A 19998-nucleotide genomic window follows, 5' to 3' on the forward strand; every position below is an offset into this window, starting at 1 on the left:
TGAGAAAAGTAATGCCCATCGAGACACGATGGAGACGCATCCAACGATATATGACATGCATGGGTGCACATTGCGGAGCTATGGAGGAGGAGTGCCACGTGGTGCAGCCGTAGCACTAACTAGAAAATTTCAGGAAATTTTTATATGGGCCCTACTGCCCATTCGTCCCCTCTTGCTGCTTTGGTTTGGGGCTGTAGTGGTTGTGTTGGGGGTGGTTCTATGTTAGTTTGAGGTGTTTATGGTTGTATTACATTCATTCCTGTGCTCCCCGCAGGGGGTGTTGTTTAGGTTTGTTAATAAACCACAGCCCCAGCTTCGGGGTTCGGCCAAGCAACAAGCGTGTGAATTTTTTTCCTTTTTTTGTGCTTTTTGGCATCTAGCGTTGCCACGGTAACACTTTTGACTGAGAAAAGTATTGCCCATCGAGGCACGATGGAGACGCATCTAACGATGTATGACATGCATGGGTGCACGTTTGCGGTTCGGGCCGTATTAACGGACAAAAAAAATGTGCGGAATAAGAATAATAATAACTAGAAAATTTCTGGAAATTTTGATATGGGCATGCCCTACCGCCCATTCGTCCCCTCTCGCTGCTTTGGTTTGGGGCTGTAGTGGTTGTGTTTAGGGTGGTTCTATGTCAGTTTGAGGTGTTTTTACGCTTGTATTTCATTCATTCCTGTGCTCCCAATAGTTATTAATGGGGCGCGCTTTTTGGCATCTAGCGTTGCCACGGTAACGCTTTTGACTGAGAATAGTAATGCCCATAGAGGCAAGATGGAGACGAATCTAACGATGTATGCCGTGCATGGGTGCATGTTCCGGTTCAGGCTACGTTAACGGATAGGTTTTTTTTTTCACCATGGTACAAAACCCCATCCGAATGAATGGGGCCATTTGGCCTGGATTTTGACATAAAATTTCCTTAAATCCCAGCTTCATGAAATTTGAGTATGTTGAAGTCCACAGCGTGCCGAGTCAGGGGACATTTGTACGATGTCTCTACGATAATCTGTCGCCTAACAACAAGCGTCCAAAGTCAAATGGAAATAAAAAAAAAAAATGAAAGGTCAATATCGCAAAAATTTTAATAATTGGCATAATGAGCTTGTACGGCCCGTTAGTGCCAATCGGGCCGAGTGTTTGAAAGTTTGAACGATGTCTCTACGATAAAGTTCGACCGAGCAATAAGCGTCTGAATTTTTGCCTTTTTTTTTGCTTTATGGCATCTAGCGTTGCCACGGTAACACTTTTGACTGAGAAAAGTAATGCCCATCGAGGCACGATGGAGACGCATCCAACGATGTATGCCATGCATGGGTGCACATTCCGGTTCGGGCAGCATTAACAGATTGTTTATTCACATGGTCCCCCATACAAATGCATTGGTTTTTGTTGCCATGGTAACAAGCCCCATAGGATAGAATGGGACAATTTGGCTTTAATATCTCAAAAGCTGTAAACGACAGCGTAATGAGACCTCAGTATGTTGTAGTCCACATGAAGCTGAGTCTTTTAACGTTGGAACCAAGTCTCTGCGATACCGTGTTGCCGCGCAACAAGCATCCGAAGTTCCGTTAGCATCAAAATGAACAATGTGGAATATCTCAAAAACCGTAATAGCAAGCATGACGAGACTAAAATATGTTGCAGTACAAAGCGTCCCGGGTTGGTCAATGTTGTAATGATGTCTGTACGATAAACCGTTGCCTAGCAACAAGCGTCCAAAATAAAAGTGATTTTTTTTTTAAATTGAAAGTTAAATATCGCAAAAACCGTAATAACTAGCATGATGAAGTTGTATGGTCCTTTAAAGACTATCGGGCCGAGTGTTTCAAAGTCTGAACGATGTCTCTACGATAAAGTTTGGCCGAGCAATAAGCGCGGGAATATTCTCCTTTTTTTTTGCTTTTTGGCAACTAGCGTTGCCACGGTAACCCCTATTACGGAGAAAAGTAATGCCCATCGAGGCAAGATGGAGACGCATCCAACGATGTATGCCATGCATGGGTGCACGTTGCGGTTCGGGCCGCATTAACGGACGAAAAAAAGTGCGGAATAAGAATAATAATAAAAATAATAATAATAATAAGAAAAGGGAAACCTTTCTAGATACTAATTTAACGCCTTCATTTTTCAGGTTTTCTCGGCCGTGTTTCATTTTTTGGGGATTTTTTTTTTCCACAACAGAGCGGGGTCATGCTTTACACCCGCTGGTGCGCAGTGGGACCTTTGCGACTTTAGCATGTTAGCAAAACGCTAGCAACATTGCTTTTTGGGCCATTCTGGACGATTGCAATATGGTCATGCCACTACTTGGCATGCCCATAATAAGAAGAAGAAAAGGGAAACCTTTTCTGTATACTATTATATCGCCTTCATTTTCATATTTTTCCTCGTTTTTTCCGGGTGTTTCATTTTTTGGTGATTTTTTTCTTCCACATCAGTGCGGGGTCATATATTTATGTGTCTTTAATGTTTTGATGGAAAAACTTTTCCAAGATCAGGATAATTATAGGTAAAAAGTTCACATATACAAACAAACGAATCTCAAAATGTTGAAAATACGACACATTTAAATATTATTGTAAAACATTCAGCGTATTTGTTCAGCGTGGAATAAGATACCAAAGTATAAAAGTCTATAAATTCGTGAGTAATTTTATCCAAGTTTGTATTCATGTTATAAATGTGCTGGAATCACTGGGATTAGATTTTATGTTTTACTTTCAGACTTTACTGTTTAAATAAATGTTGTAACCAGTTAAAAATATGATATAAAAATCCACCATGTTCCTAAATGTGAGAGCTATTTTTAATCAACCTGCTGATTTTATAACATAAGAGTAAAAATCAAATAAAATCAATAGTAAAGAACATATTTCTGTGTAAATGTTGTAAGTGTTCAAATGTCAGAGTTTATAAGTCGCTCCTCAAGTTTCAGTCTTTTAAACAAAGTTTTTAAACAAACTGCAACTAAAAGATACTAAAACATGGAAAACTGTTTAAACGTCTAAAAACACAGCTGGTTCTCATGTGAGCAAATGTTTTATAATTGTTGTTGTTATAATTGCTTCATTTCGTCTTAACCTTTTTAAATGTATATGTATGTATGTATGTATGTTTATTTTATCATTCTTAACTGTGGTTCATAAAACCTTCAGATGTAAAATATTGATTTAGTTTCTTTCGATCAAACATCTGTAAACAAACAAAAAACATTTTAATTTAATTGATATCCTGATTTTAATTAACTCTGCATGTAATTTGTTTTTGGGGAAAATAAAACATTAATGAAGTGAACTAACTTCAGTTTAATGAGTCTGTAAAAACACTGAGACACAGGCTTTAAATGGTCATTTTATTGATATAGAACAGCTGAACACATTTTCTTTTTTTTTTTTTTTTTTACCTTGTCTGCATGACGGTAGAAACCAAAGGTATATATATGTGCATTATTACTATATTTAATATATATACATATATATACCCATACATATGCGTACACATACATAAATATACACATACAAACCCAGTGTGTGTGTGTGTGTGTGTGTGTGTGTGTGTGTGTGTGTGTGTGTGTGTGTGTATGTATATGTTTGTGTGGCTGTGTATGTTTGTGTGGCTATATGTGTGTGTGTGTGTGTGTGTGTGTGTGTGTGTGTGTGTGTGTGTGTGTGTGTGTGTGTGTGTGTGTGTGTGTGTGTGTGTGTGTGTGTGTGTGTGTGTGTGTGTGTAATAAACCAAACAAAGCTCCACCTGAAGTGTATCTATAGTGGGGGAGGGGGGGGAGCAACCCCGCCACCCGCGAGACCAGAGGCCGACACGGAAAACCCCAGCAACCCCACAGAGGGGAGAAGTAGGAGGGAGGCAACCCACCGCGGGCGGGGCCCCCACGACGCGGAAAGAAGCAGCCAGGGATCCCGCGGCGGTGGACCGCGAACCAGGCAATCCCGGGCCACCCGGTCCGGGCCGGACACGTGGCCAGGAGGCCCTCACCCGGCAGGGGGCCAGCCTGCCCGGAGAGACAGAGCTGATGAACACATTTTCTTGAAGTTAGAGAAACACTTGTAGCACGTAAAGACAACGCAGCAACAATCCCAAGAATCAGAGAAGTAGAGGATTAATATTTTAATACAGAATAAAAGCCAAACTGGCAAAATGAGACAAGTGAAAATTAAAGCTGCAAGCAGCGATGAACGGGCCCTCACGCGTGCAATGGTGAAGTTATTACATTATTGGGTTTTATTACATTTTCGATTGAGTTTAGTGCAAATTGTATTACATTTTCAGGAAATTATTACATAATAGGAAATTATTATATTATAGGAAATTATTACATTTTCAGGAAATTATTACATTATAGGTAATTATGACATTACAGGAAATTATTACATTATAGGAAATTATTACATTAAAGGAAATTACATTTTAGGTAATTATTACATTACAGGAAATGATTACATTAAAGGAAATTATTACATTAAAGGAAATTATTACATTATTGGTGAAATTATTACATTAAAGGTAATTATTAAATTATAGGACATTATTACGTTATAGGAAATTATTAAATTTTCAGGAAATTATTACATTATAGGTAATTATTACATTATAGGTAATTATTCCATTACAGGAAATGATTACATTATAGGAAATGATTACATTTTCAGGACATTATTACATTATAGGAAATTATTACATTATAGGTAATTATTACATTATAGGAAATTATTACATTATAGTAAACGATTAGATTTTCAGGAAATTATTACCTTATAGTAAATTATTACATTATAAAGAATTATTACATTTTCAGGACATTATTAGATTATAGGAAATTATTACATTATAGGAAATCATTAGATTATATGTTGCTATTTTATTACATTATAGGTCATTATTACATTATAGGAAATTATTACATTATAGGAAATGATTACATTTTCAGGAAATTATTACATTATAGGTAATTATTACATTACAGGAAATTATTACATTACAGGAAATTATTACATTTTCAGGACATTATTACATTATAGGAAATGATTACATTATAGGTAATTATTACATTATAGGAAATTATTACATTATAGTAAACGATTAGATTTTCAGGAAATTATTACCTTATAGTAAATTATTACATTATAAAAAAATATTACATTTTCAGGACATTATTAGATTATAGGAAATTATTACATTATAGGAAATCATTAGATTATATGGTGCTATTTTATTACATTATAGGTCATTATTACATTATAGGAAATTATTACATTGTAGGAAATTATTACATTTTCAGGAAATTATTACATTATAGGTAATTATTACATTACAGGAAATTATTACATTAAAGGAAATTATTACATTTTCAGGACATTATTACATTATAGGAAATGATTACATTATAGGAAATGATTACATTATAGGTAATTATTACATTATAGGAAATTATTACATTATAGTAAACGATTAGATTTTCAGGAAATTATTACCTTATAGTAAATTATTACATTATAAAAAATTATTACATTTTCAGGACATTATTAGATTATAGGAAATTATTACATTATAGGAAATCATTAGATTATATGGTGCTATTTTATTACATTATAGGTCATTATTACATTATAGGAAATTATTACATTATAGGAAATTATTACATTTTCAGGAAATTATTACATTTTTAGGAAATTATTACATTAAAGGAAATTATTACATTATTGGTGAAATTATTACATTATAGGTAATTATTCAATTATAGGACATTATTACATTATAGGAAATTATAAAATTTTCAGGAAATGATTACATTATAGGTAATTATTACATTATAGGTAATTATTCCATTACAGGAAATTATTACATTACAGGAAATTATTACATTTTCAGGACATTATTACATTATAGGAAATGATTACATTATAGGTAATTATTACATTATAGGAAATTATTACATTATAGTAAACGATTAGATTTTCAGGAAATTATTACCTTATAGTAAATTATTACATTATAAAAAATTATTACATTTTCAGGACATTATTAGATTATAGGATATTATTACATTATAGGAAATCATTAGATTATATGGTGCTATTTTATTACATTATAGGTCATTATTACATTATAGGAAATTATTACATTATAGGAAATGATTACATTTTCAGGAAATTATTACATTATAGGTAATTATTACATTACAGGAAATTATTACATTACAGGAAATTATTACATTATAGGAAATTATTACATTTTTAGGAAATTATTACATTAAAGGAAATTATTACATTATTGGTGAAATTATTACATTATAGGTAATTATTAAATTATAGGACATTATTACATTATAGGAAATTATAAAATTTTCAGGAAATGATTACATTATAGGTAATTATTCCATTACAGGAAATTATTACATTATAGGAAATTATTACATTTTCAGGACATTGTTACATTATAGGAAATTATTACATTATAGGTAATTATTACATTATAGTAAACGATTAGATTTTCAGGAAATTATTACCTTATAGTAAATTATTACATTATAAGAAATTATTACATTTTCAGGACATTATTAGATTATAGGAAATTATTACATTATAGGAAATCATTACATTATATGGCGCTATTTTATTACATTATAGGAAATTATTACATTATAGGTAATTATTGCATTATAGGAAATTATTACATTATAGGTAATTATTACATTATAGAGTGCTACTTTATTACATTATAGGTAATTATTGCATTATAGGGTGCTATTTTATTACATTATAGGTAATTATTACATTATAGGAAACTATTACATTATAGGTAATTATTACATTATAGGGTGCTATTTTATTACATTATAGGTAATTATTACCTTATAGGGTGCTATTTTATTACATTATAGGTAATTATTAAATTATAGGAAACTATTACATTATAGAAAATTATTACATTATAGGAAACTATTACATTATAGGTAATTATTACATTATAGGGTGCTATTTTATTACATTATAGGTAATTATTACATTATAGGGTGCTATTTTATTACATTATAGGTAATTATTACATTATAGGAAACTATTACATTATAGGAAATTATTACATTATAGGAAACTATTACATTATAGGTAATTATTACATTATAGGGTGCTATTTTATTACATTATAGGTAATTATTACATTATAGGAAACTATTACATTATAGGTAATTATTACATTATAGGAAACTATTACATTATAGGAAATTATTACATTATAGGAAACTATTACATTATAGGTAATTATTAAATTATAGGAAACTATTACATTATAGGTAATTATTACATTATAGGAAACTATTACATTATAGGTAATTATTACATTATAGGAAACTATTACATTATAGGTAATCATTACATTATAGGAGCTCGTCTCCGCTTGGTCTCCTGGTTCCCCATTATGTCTCAGTCTCAGGTCCTCAGGACATCCAGACCTTGTCTTGGTCTTGGTCCTGGATCTCGTCCAGATCTACAGGTGTGGTTCAGGTCTAAATCTCCTCCCCCGTTTGTTTGTTTGTTTGTTTGTTTGTTTGTTTGTTTGTTTGTTTGTTTGTTTGTTTATCTGTTAATTCCTGTGACAGAGGGATGGATGCAGACGTGGATGCGGCGGAAGGAAGGATGCTCCTCCTCCTCCTCCTCCCTCTCCCTCTCCCTCTCCCCTCCCCCTTCACTTCCTTTTTTTTGCTTTTTCTTTATTGAAAGACAAAATTCAAACAGCACAATCCACCACCAGGGGGAGACAAACACTCAGAAATCAGGACAATGAACTATAGAAATGATGGAAGCCCATTTCCTCCAATAAAGAAAATAATAAGATGAAATCTTAGTCTTAAAAATAAAAATATCCCCCACGGTTACACATTTAAATAAAATTAGAAAAGAAAGGACAAAAAAATAAATAAATACAACACAAACATACAACAATTAAGTCCTGTGATGGACTGGTGACCTGTCCAGGGTGTAACCCCTGCCTCTCACCTGAAATGAGCTCGGATAGGCTCCAGCAGACCCCCCTGACCCCGCAAGGGATAAAACGGGTATAGATAATGGATGGACAAACAATTAATAACCAAAGATCATAGGCATAATTAAACTAGCCTCCTACAATATCCTAAACTCAGAAATGTAATTTCCAGTCACTTCTTTGATGATCCATGACCAGCCCTAAAAGCAGGCAGTTACATTTGTATTTATATGATGGATCACATAAGGAACAGAATAATAATGAAAGAAATACAGAAGGTAAACTTTTTTAAAGTTTTTTAGAGATCCTTATTTTAATATTTGTCAAGAATTGTTTTCTTGTATGTGTTTTTAAACTGTATAGAGTTACAGCTTCATTTGATTTCTTCATTCCACAAAGTTCCCCCACTGCATCGTCGCAGGCTTCAAGTTCATTTATAAATGTTATTGATCCTGTACACATTCATTATTATTATTATTATTATTATTATGATTATTGTTATTATTATTATTATTATTATTATTATTATTATTATTATTATTATTATTATTATTATTATTATTATTATTATTATTATGCAAAAAGTGGAGAGAAAAAAATTACATTTAGTAAAGTTCTTAACTTTTATGCTGTAGTTTAACAGAATTATTCTAAAAAATGTAAGACAAACATTTAGAAACACCAGAAATCCAGACAGGAAGAGGAAACGGTTTTACTCGGGATGTAGTTCATGGATTTTGAGTTGCACTTGTGGACAAGTGTCCTGTAGACGGTCAAAAAACAGTTTTAATAACACTAACCCAAATCAATATCGGAATTGAATCGAATCAAATCCTGATAATCGATTCTGAATCTTAAGAATCTGAATCAAATCGATTCTTGGCATTTGAATGGATCCCCGGTCCTGGTTCTGATGCTAAAAGCAGCGGCTGCAGTTCCTCTCTCCGCCACCAGAGGGAGACATAGAGTCGGACACCAGTGGAACAAACAGGGAACTTGTGACTCTGCACTTACTGTGGAGACTCGTGGGTGGAACCAGCAGGAACTGTCCCCGGGGGGGGCAGGGGGGCTCAGGTGGGACCACAGGTGACCAGTCCTGGTCCAGCTAACATCCTGGAGACGATACGTTACCATGGAAACCAAGTGATGATGGATGGGAGCCGTCGCAGGAGCCGAGGAAAGTTTGAGTCCAGAGAGGATTGATCAGCCCTAGGGGGGGAATGCCAAAATAAAAGCCTGGGATGGAAGGAGAGACAGGACAGGAAGTGGGTCCACCAAAATAAAAGCCGGGGAGGGAAGTAGATCAAGTCTTCCTGCACGAGAAAGTCCTCAAAAGGTACCGTTCCCACCGAAAACTTCTGTCCAAAAACCACCAAAACAAAATAAACATGAAAATAATAGACAGGAACCAAAGACAAGGGTACTAAGGATTTATAGACCTGAAAAAATAGAAAATAAGATCTTTAAAAACCAAAATTCAGGACTAAATTAATGAAACGTTGTCTTTTTGTAAAAGGAATCAGTTTATGGAACAATCTGGATACAGAAGCCAAAGAATGCAGATCAAACATTACATTTAAAAGAAGAATAAAAGCCAGTTTGATGAAGAAATATGATAACTTGTCTTTCTTTTATATTTTTAGCCGGGGGACTGCTAATGGAAACTAGCTCTGTAGCTAAAATTGGGTGCATTTGCATTTTTAATTCTAAATGTATATGAATGTACACTGTCCCTTCTCAAATAAACTGAATTTAATTTAATTAAATAATTGTTAAGTTAGGTGGGTTTTCTTTGTTTTCTCTCTCTCTTTTTAGCACCATTGTCATATTTTTTTTCTTTGAATCAAAAAAGAATACGACTATCTGTGTTTGGCGACAGATATTTTGTGTTATTTTATAACTTTGTTGTAGTTTTGTTTTTATTTTGTTTGTTTTAAATTCCGTTTATTGAAAATTGTTGTTTTTTTGTAATTTGTTCTGGTTTTATTTATTATTAAGTTAAATTAAATTTGATCTCTTTGGAAAAAAGGGACAGATAAAATAAGCTTAGTCTTCTTTGTGTTTCCTTTCATTCAAGGAAAGAGATTTGTTGTAATTATATTGAATTGTTTAGTTTTTCTTTTAGTGAATGAATGAATGAATGAATGAATGAATGAATGAATGAATGAATGAATGAATGAATGAATGAATGAATGAATGAATGAATGAATGTTCAGCACCGATCTGGAATAACACGACACCTTCATCCCTCCTGGAGTGTCGGGTTCTGCTCTCTGTTCTGATGCTAAAAGCAGCGGCTGCAGTTCCTCTCTCCGCCACCTGAGGGAGACATAGAGTCGGACACCAGTGGAACAAACAGGGAACTTGTGACTCTGCACTTACTGTGGAGACTCGGGGGTGGAACCAGCAGGAACTGTCCCCGGGGGGGGCAGGGGGGCTCAGGTGGGACCACAGGTGACCAGTCCTGGTCCAGGTAACTTCCTGGAGACGATACGTTACCATGGAAACCAAGTGATGATGGATGGGAGCCGTCGCAGGAGCCGAGGAAAGTTTGAGTCCAGAGAGGATTGATCAGCCCTGGGGGGGGACTGCCAAAATAAAAGCCTGGGATGGAAGGAGAGAGGGAGGACAGGAAGTGGGTCCACCAAAATAAAAGCCTGGGATGGAAGGAGAGAGAGAGGACAGGAAGTGGGTCCACCAAAATAAAAGCCTGGGAGGGAAGGAGAGAGAGAAATGACAGGAAGTGGCTGCATATATATATATATATATATATATATATATATATATATATATATATATATACATATATATATATATATATATATATATATATATATATACATATATATGTGTGTGTGTGTGTGTGTGTGTATGTGCGTGTGTGTGTGTGTGGGGGGGGGGGGGGTTGTTTAAGGAGAAGGAGACCGGAGCAGAAAGAGTAGTTTGATTGACTGACCAGTTTATTATTAGTTCCAGTTCGTTGTGTGCGTGCAAAGGCAAAAGTAAGTGTAATATGCGCTATTATTATGTTCCCAAACTTGCCTAGACAGTGAGTGGTTAAACTGCCTGAATATCAAGGGCGTAGGTTTGCACAGGGGCGGTAGGGACATAACACTACCAACTTTTCAGGAGACTCAAATTGTCCCCACCAACTTTTAAGCAACCTTATTTACATTATATAATGAGTTCAGATATAAAGGTAATTTAGATTGTCGTCCCAAATGTTGTAAGGATAGAATTGACCCTACAGTTATTAAGTGAATTATTTTCATTATGTTCAGACTTACATTTACCCCTTTTCAATTGCTGAATTTGCCGGTCCATTTTTTTTTTCCTCAAATGCACATTTGATTGGCTGATGACTTTATTTTTGTTTTTTCAGTTATATTTTATTTATTTATTTAGACAGACAATGTTGAGTGGTCTTAAGACAAATGTTTATTTTTTGCATTCTGGATAGTTAAAAGATTATTAATACATTTGTTAAATGTTTATGTTTATGTTCATGTTCTGGATCTCTGGAAAGCGTCTAGAGACAACATCTGTTGTATTAGACGCTATATAAATAAAATTGAATTGAATTGAATTGAATTAAATTGAATTTGTATTTATTGTGTATGTTAATATATTTTAAGTTATGTTCAAATATTGCAATTTAAATTGCTAATAAAATCCTGGAATATTCTGGAAGTTTTCAAAATGTTTCTTTAGTAGTTTCTGAAAACAAAGGTTTGAATCGAACCGTGTATCAGGTGAACCAATACACATGAAAGTTAGTATAAGTCAATACAGATTTATTTTGCATTGATCATTTAGCCTATTAATTAATTAGGTTCATATTCGTGACAAATGTAGCCCCGACCCCCGTTCACCCAATCTGTTTGGTTTTATTAATGTCCCGTTCCCAGCAAAAAGTACATGCAGGTTATGCCGTTATATCTTCCCTACCAATGTTGAGACCAAACCTACGCTCTTGCTGAATATACTGTGTTTATGTGCATGCTGAATATCTCTGTGTTAGTTTCAGAAGTTAACCTGACATTGCAATCAGCTCTTCTCGCAGTGTGATGTTTACGCAGCCAATTTAGCCTCTTTAAGGTGCGGGTATGGTTCTGCGTCACACACACGCAGAGCACACGGCGCACCCGTGACGCCTTCACGAATCGTTCAGAGTTCTCCGTCTCTCCATTTGGTCGCGGTGCAGTACCCCCCGCGGCCACTAGTTAGCGATCTTTTTCTGAATGGTTTATCCGACTTTTTCCGGTCACAGTAAATCAAAGAAATAAGGACAACTATTGTGCAAAAAACAAAAACAAAAAAAATCACATATAAACGAAGAAAAAAGCCCTGGAAGTTCACTACTGATTCAAACCGGAAACCGGAAATGCTTCGCTTTCAAACGAACCAATCACAGCCCTCTCGGTCTGCGTGTGGACGGCGTCTCCTCGACGCGTAGTTACAATTTTCGGGAGGTGCATGTCAGAGACGGCGCATGTGACGGCGTGTCCTCTGCGTGTACAAAAACCACACGCCGTAGACACGGCGTCCTTTTGACGCAGAAGCATAATTCAGCCTTAAGTGTTAATTCCTACCGCTGTTCATCGTCCCCCACGTGCTGAGGAAGCGGTGTAGTTGCGTCTGCGTCCACTAGATGGAGCCACAGACCGCCACATGCATTCAAGCCTCTCATTTCAGTACTTACTTTTAAGTGACAGCATTGTTTGTTGATTCACTGCGTATTTTCGTGTATTAAGTTAGTCTTTTCACAACCAAAGATTTAAATGTTTATAATTTGGTTATTCAGACAATTTTTGGTGTTAATATTGTTTGTATTTTGTTTCTTGTGTAGACCACACACATTCCTCCAGCCTATAAAACTGGTAAAGGAAAGTTGTGCCTCCTGGCGACGTCTATCACCCCTGAACCCTCAGTTTTATGAGCCCATAATGCATCTTCTCACATACAGCTGTGACCCGTCACATATGTTATGTTTGAATCAGTTTTTCTACGCTTTTAGATTTATGTAAAACATACAGAGTGGCAATTATTTTGTTAATTGTTTTTTTTTTTTTAAAGAAAAACAACAATACAAAAATACAAAAAAGTACATTCAAGTCCCTTGATTATATTTCTGAATACCAAGTCAAACGCCACTCCCTGCTGATAAGAACCTGTAAATCTACTTGTTGACGTCAGTAAATTTAATAGGTGAAACTGAAAGTTCATTCTTGTGACTGAACGGAGCCGAGACGCCATTTCAGGTGGAGGTTATGAACTAAAAACCTGAAATAAAAGGACTTAAATCTGTGATTCAGAGGGACATTTAACTGGTGAGTCTACCGATTGAAGAATACTTCAAAGATTTGAAGAAATGGATGAAAAAACTCTTAAAGATTTCCTGAGCTGCCACGTTTGTTTAGAGACTTTCAAAGATCCGGTGTCTCTGAGCTGCAGCCACAACTTCTGTTCAAGCTGCCTGAAAGAGTTCTGGGAACAAAATAAAAACAGAAACTGTCCCATCTGTAAAAGAAAAGCTTCTAAAGAGTTTGTTGTGAACTTTTCACTGAAGGGACTTGCCGACTCCTTTGCTGGAAGACAGACAGGTGGATCGTATGAGACTGAAAAAGATATTTGTAAGAAACACTCAGGAATACCTCAACTGTTCTGTAGAGACGAACAGAGAACTGTGTGTTCTGTCTGTGAGTTTTCTCTGCACCAGAACCACAAAGTGGTTCCTGTAGAAGAAGCAGTCGGTGAGCTGAAGGAGCTGCTGAAATCTGACTTAAAGTCTCTGCAGGACAAGAGGAACAAATACAAACAAGTGGAGGAAACATATAAAGATGTGGTTCAACACTTGGAGAAGCAGCTGCTGTCCACAGAGAAGCAGATCAGAGCAGAGTTCAACAAACTCCTGCAGTTCCTGAAGGAGGAAGAGGAGTCCAGACTGGCAGCTCTGAGGGAGGAAGAGGAGCAGAAGGGGAGGAGAATCAGCGGGGAGAGGAAGAGGATCCAGGAGCAGATCTCCTCTCTGTCAGACAGCATCTCTGCTGTGGAAGAAGAGCTGCAGAAAGACGACATGTCGTTCCTCAGCAGGTTTAAACCCACCCGGGACAGAGCCAGAGAGCAGAGCTCAGTGTCAGATCCACGGCTGCTCTCAGGAACTCTGGTAGACGAGGCCAAACACCTGGGAAACCTGGCCTTCAGAGTCTGGGAGAAGATGGGGGACCAGGTCCACTTCAGCCCGGTGGTTCTGGACCCAAACACTGCAAAACGCAATCTCTATCTGTCTGCTGATCTGACCAGTGTGAGATATGAAGATACATGGCAGCAGCTTCCTGATAATCCAGAGAGAAACTTCAAATACGCCGATGTGTTTGGTTATGAGGGTTTGACCTCAGGGAAACACAGCTGGGAGGTGGAGGTGGGAGATCATCCTCTCTGGAATGTTGGTTTGGTTAAAGACTCATATGACAGGAAGGGAAAGGTGTTTGCTTCACCTAAATATGGAATCTGGTGTTTGTCGTATGGTGATGGAAAATACAGCAATGGTGCTGGTGACACCGTCACGGTGGAGACGAGTCTCCGGAGGATCAGAGTCCAGCTGGACTATGACGGGGGGACGGTTTCCTTCTACAACGCTGAAGACATGACACACATCTACACTCACAGAGACACTTTCACTGAGAAACTCTTCCCTTTTTTCACTGTTGGAAAGTGTGGTGATGGAAAAACTTCTGAGATCAGAATCTGTCAGACAAAGAAAAGATTAACCTGAGATAAAGAAAATATATGTATGTGCACACACACACACACACACACACACACACACACACACACACACACACACACACACACACACACATACACACACACACACACACACACACACACACACACACACACACACACACACACACACACACACACACACAGCCACACAGACATATACATACATACACACACACACACACACACACACACACACACACACACACACACACACACACACACACACACACACACACACACACACAGACATACACACACACACACACACATAGACATAGACATACACACTGGCTTGTTCACCTGCATGCTTGCTCTGTAGTTTTGGGGTTAGTTAGCGGTAGCTTAGCCTAGCCTAGCCTAGCTTAGCTCAGACTGTGATCAGATCTCGAGATTTGGGTCGATTGCTGCTCGTGTTTTGGTCGGCTGAGGCCTCCGTGTGTTCTTTGCTTCCTGGGTTAGCTGCGGATGTCACCCCCCCCCCCTCCCCAAAAAACAAAACAAAAAAAAAAAAAAAAACACTGGGTTTGTATGTGTATATATATGTATTCGTATGTATGCGTATATATATGTATATATATTAAATATAGTAATAATGCACATATATATATGCCTTAGGGTTTTACCGGCATGGTATCAATCATTAATATGTGTGCAGACAAGTTTAAAAAAAAAAATATATATATATATATGTGTGTGTCTTTAATGTTTTGATGGAATAACTTTTCAAAGATCAGGATTATTTTAAGTAAAAAGTTCACATGTAAAAAACAAATCTTAAAACTAAGATAAAAAAAAGGTTTATAAAGTTGTGAATCATTTTATCCAAGTTTGTATTCATGTTATAAATGTGCTGGAATCACTGGGATGAGATTTTATGTTTTACTTTCAGACTTTACTGTTTAAATAAATGTTGTAACCAGTTAAAAATATGATATAAAAATCCACCATGTTCCTAAATGTGAGAGCTATTTTTAATCAACCTGATGATTTTATAACATAAAAGAGTAAAAATCTAATAAAATCAATACTAAAGAACATATTTCTGTGTAAATGTAAGTGTTCAAATGTCAGAGTTTATAAGTCGTTTTTAAACAAACTGCAACTAAAAGATACTAAAACATGGAAAACTGTTTAAACGTCTAAAAACACAGCTGGTTCTCATGTGAGCAAATGTTTTATAATTGTTGATTCATATCGTTTTAACCTTTTTTAAATGTTTAAATGTTCTTAACTGTGGTTCATAAAACCTTCAGATGTAAAACATTGATTTTGTTTCTTTCAATCAAACATCTGTTAAACAAACATGATCAAGATTTATTTTAATTATTTGATATCCTGATTTTAATTAACTCTGCATGTAATTTCTTTTTGGGGAAATAAAACAATAATGAAGTGAACTGACTTTGGTTTAATGAGTCTGTAAAAACAGGGAGACACAGGTTTCTATTTAAATGGTAATTTTATTGATAACAGCTGAACATGTTTTCTTGAAGTTAGAGAAACACGTGTAGCACGTAAAGCCAACGCATCAACAATCCCAAGAATCAGAGAAGTAGAGGATTAATATTATAATACAGAATAAAAGCCAAACTGACAAAATGAGACAAGTGAAAATTAAAACTGCAAGCAGCGATGAATGGGTGAAGTTATTACATTATTGGGTTTTATTACATTTTCGATTGAGTTTAGTGCAAATTGTATCACATTTTCAGGATATTATTAGATTATAGGTAATTATTACATCATAGGAAATTGGAAATTATTACATTATAGGAATGCTACAGATAAAATAAACTTAGTCTTCTTTCTGTTCCCTTTCATTCAAGGAAAGAGATTTGTTGTAATTATATTGAACTGTTTAGTTTTTCTTTTAGTGAATGAAATAAAGAATGAATGAATGAATGTTCAGCACAGATCTGGAATAACACGATCTTTGTTAGTGAAGCTGGTGGAGGGAGAGAGGGAGGACAGGAAGTGGGTCCACCAAAATAAAAGCCTGGGAGGGAAGTAGATCAAGTCTTCCTGCACAACAAAATCCTCAAAAAGTACCGTTCCCACTGAGAACGTCCGTCCAAAAACCACCAAAACAAAATATATGTGAAAATAATAGACAGGAACCAAAGACAAGGGTACTAAGGATTTATAGACCTGAAAAAAGAGAAAATAAGATCTTTAAAAACCAAAATTCAGGACTAAATTAATGAAACGTTGTGTTTCTGTAAAAGGTTTCAGTTTATAGAACAATCTGGATACAGAAGCCAAAGAATGCAAATCAAACATTGCATTTAAAAGAAGAATAAAAGCCAGTTTGATGAAGAAATATCATGATAAGTGTTAAGTTAGGTGTGTTTTCTTTTTTCTCTCGCTCTTTTTAGCACCATTGCCACGTTTTTTTTCTTTGATCTCTTTGGAAAAAGGGACGGATAAAATAAGCTTAGTCTTCTTTCTGTTCCCTTTCATTCAAGGAAAGAGATTTGTTGTAATTATATTGAACTGTTTAGTTTTTCTTTTAGTGAATGAAATAAAGACTGAATGAATGAATGAATGAATGAATGAATGAATGAATGAATGAATGAATGAATGTTCAGCAAAGATCTGGAATAACACGACACCTTCATCCCTCCTGGAGTGTCGGGTTCTGCTCTCTGTTCTGATGCTAAAAGCAGCGGCTGCAGTTCCTCTCTCCGCCACCAGAGGGAGACATAGAGTCGGACACCAGTGGAACAAACAGGGAACTTGTGACTCTGCACTTACTGAGGAGACTCGGGGGAGTCGAGTCCGCAATTAATGTGTCATTAATTAATTAAAATTAGAATTAAATGTGTCATGGATTAATTAAAATACAATTCATTCTAAGTAAAAAAATAATAATTATTATTTCAGCATTTAATTAATTAATTATACATTTAATTAATTCATGACATATTTAATTCCAATTTTAATTAATTAATGACACATTGTATTAATTAATGATATATTTAATTAATGAGTGTCACATTTCATTCCCATTTAAATTAATTAATGATGTATTTATTTAATTATTTAATTTTGGCACTAAAAATCCTCCTCCTGGTCCTGGTTCTGATGCTAAAAGCAGCGGCTGCAGTTCCTCTCTCCGCCACCAGAGGGAGACATAGAGTCGGACACCAGTGGAACAAACAGGGAACTTGTGACTCTGCACTTACTGTGGAGACTCGGGGGTGGAACCAGCAGGAACTGTCCCCGGGGGGGGCAGGGGGGCTCAGGTGGGACCACAGGTGACCAGTCCTGGTCCAGGTAACTTCCTGGAGACGATACGTTACCATGGAAACCAAGTGATGATGGATGAGAGCCGTCGCAGGAGCCGAGGAAAGTTTGAGTCCAGAGAGGATTGATCAGCCCTGGGGGGGGACTACCAAAATAAAAGCCTGGGATGGAAGGAGAGAGGGAGGACAGGAAGTGGGTCCACCAAAATAAAAGCCTGCCTGGGATGGAGAGAGCGAGGACAGGAAGTGGGTCCACCAAAATAAAAGCCTGCCTGGGATGGAGAGAGCGAGGACAGGAAGTGGGTCCACCAAAATAAAAGCCTGCCTGGGATGGAGAGAGGGAGGACAGGAAGTGGGTCCACCAAAATAAAAGCCTGGGAGGGAAGGAGAGAGGGAGGACAGGAAGTGGGTCCACCAAAATAAAAGCCGGGAATGGAAGGAGAGAGGGAGGACAGGAAGTGGGTCCACCAAAATAAAAGCCTGCGATGGAAGGAGAGAGGGAGGACAGGAAGTGGGTCCACCAAAATAAAAGCCTGCGATGGAAGGAGAGAGGGAGGACAGGAAGTGGGTCCACCAAAATAAAAGCCTGGGATGGAAGGAGACAGGGAGGACAGGAAGTGGGTCCACCAAAATAAAAGCCTGGGATGGAAGGAGACAGGGAGGACAGGAAGTGGGTCCACCAAAATAAAAGCCTGCGATGGAAGGAGAGAGAGAGGACAGGAAGTGGGTACACCAAAATAAGAACTGAGAAACTCTTCCCTTATTTCAGTGTTGGAAAGTCTGGTGATGCAAAAACCTCTGAGATCAGAATCTGTCAGACAAAGAAAAGATTAACCTGAGATAAAGAAAATATTTGTATGTGCACACACACACACACACACACGCATGCACGCATGCACGCACACACGCACGCACGCACACACACACACACACACACACACACACACACACACACACACACATACAAAACTAAGATAACAAAATATAAAAGTTTGTAAAGTTGTGAGTCATTTTATCCAAGTTTGTATTCATGTTATAAATTTGCTGGAATCACTGGGATGAGATTTTATTTTTTATTTTCAAACTTTACTGTTTAAATAAATGTAGTAACCAGTTAAAAATATGACATAAGAATCGACCATGTTCCTAAATGTGAGAGCTATTTTTAATCAACTGCTATTTTTAATCTGCTGATTTTATAAAATAAAAGAGTAAAAATCTAATAAAATCGATATTAAAGGACATATTTCTGTGTGAATGTTGTAAGTGTTCAAATGTCAGAGTTTATAAGTCGCTCCTCAAGTTTCAGTCCAAAGATCAGAGTGTTGCCACTCCTGTAAAAGTCTATCCAAGTTCTACCCAAAGTAAATGTAAAGCTGTTCTTGAACCGTTTGAAGTTCATGGATGGTTCTGGTCTCTTTTGAAAGGTAACACTCTGAAGTTTTTCCCCCAACTGTCAGAATCACTGTAACTGCTACTAGAATTCAGTAATCTAAGTTTGAACACACTGAAATAGAAGGTTTTTATTAGTTTTGTAATCAGGTGTCTGCAGATTAATCTGTTACTTATTAGCTGTAAAACACAACGGCACCACAGCATGAAGCCTTATCTAGTGTAAGTTCAAATTTGATAACAATACCACAAAAAAATGAGTATTTTACACATGTTTTTGTAAGATTATGTCTTGAACCGATACCAAAACCCACGGTGAGGCTGCATTCAGCCATTATGGCCCTTATTTATGGAACAGCCTGCCAGAGAACCTCAGGGTTAGTTAGTAAGTTAGTTAGTTAGTTAGTTAGTTAGTTAGTTAGTTAGTTAGTTAGTTAGTTAGTTAGTTAGTTAGTTAGTTAGTTAGTTAGTTAGTTAGTTAGTTAGTTAGTTAGTTGGTTAGTTAGTTATCTATCTATGGAACAGCCTGCCAGAGAACCTCAGGGTTAGTTAGTTAGTTAGTTAGTTA

At 36.2% G+C, this 19998-nt stretch overlaps 1 protein-coding gene across 1 annotated transcript; it reads left to right on the forward strand.

Moving 5' to 3' along the window:
- The first annotated feature begins 13375 nt into the window (after window positions 1-13375).
- On the forward strand, window positions 13376-14779 carry LOC133419737 (nuclear factor 7, brain-like). The gene has a single exon (XM_061709142.1). The coding sequence runs from the start codon at window positions 13376-13378 to the stop codon at window positions 14777-14779; it is 1404 nt and encodes a 467-aa protein (XP_061565126.1).
- Window positions 14780-19998: the final 5219 nt, after the last annotated feature.

This window comes from Cololabis saira, chromosome 19 (genome assembly GCF_033807715.1).
Source record: "Cololabis saira isolate AMF1-May2022 chromosome 19, fColSai1.1, whole genome shotgun sequence".
In the NCBI taxonomy this organism is placed as follows: domain Eukaryota; kingdom Metazoa; phylum Chordata; class Actinopteri; order Beloniformes; family Belonidae; genus Cololabis; species Cololabis saira.

Bases quoted from the DNA above. Each gene is read 5' to 3' on its own strand.
- LOC133419737 (XM_061709142.1), top strand. From the start codon at position 13,376: ATGGATGAAAAAACTCTTAAAGATTTCCTGAGCTGCCACGTTTGTTTA.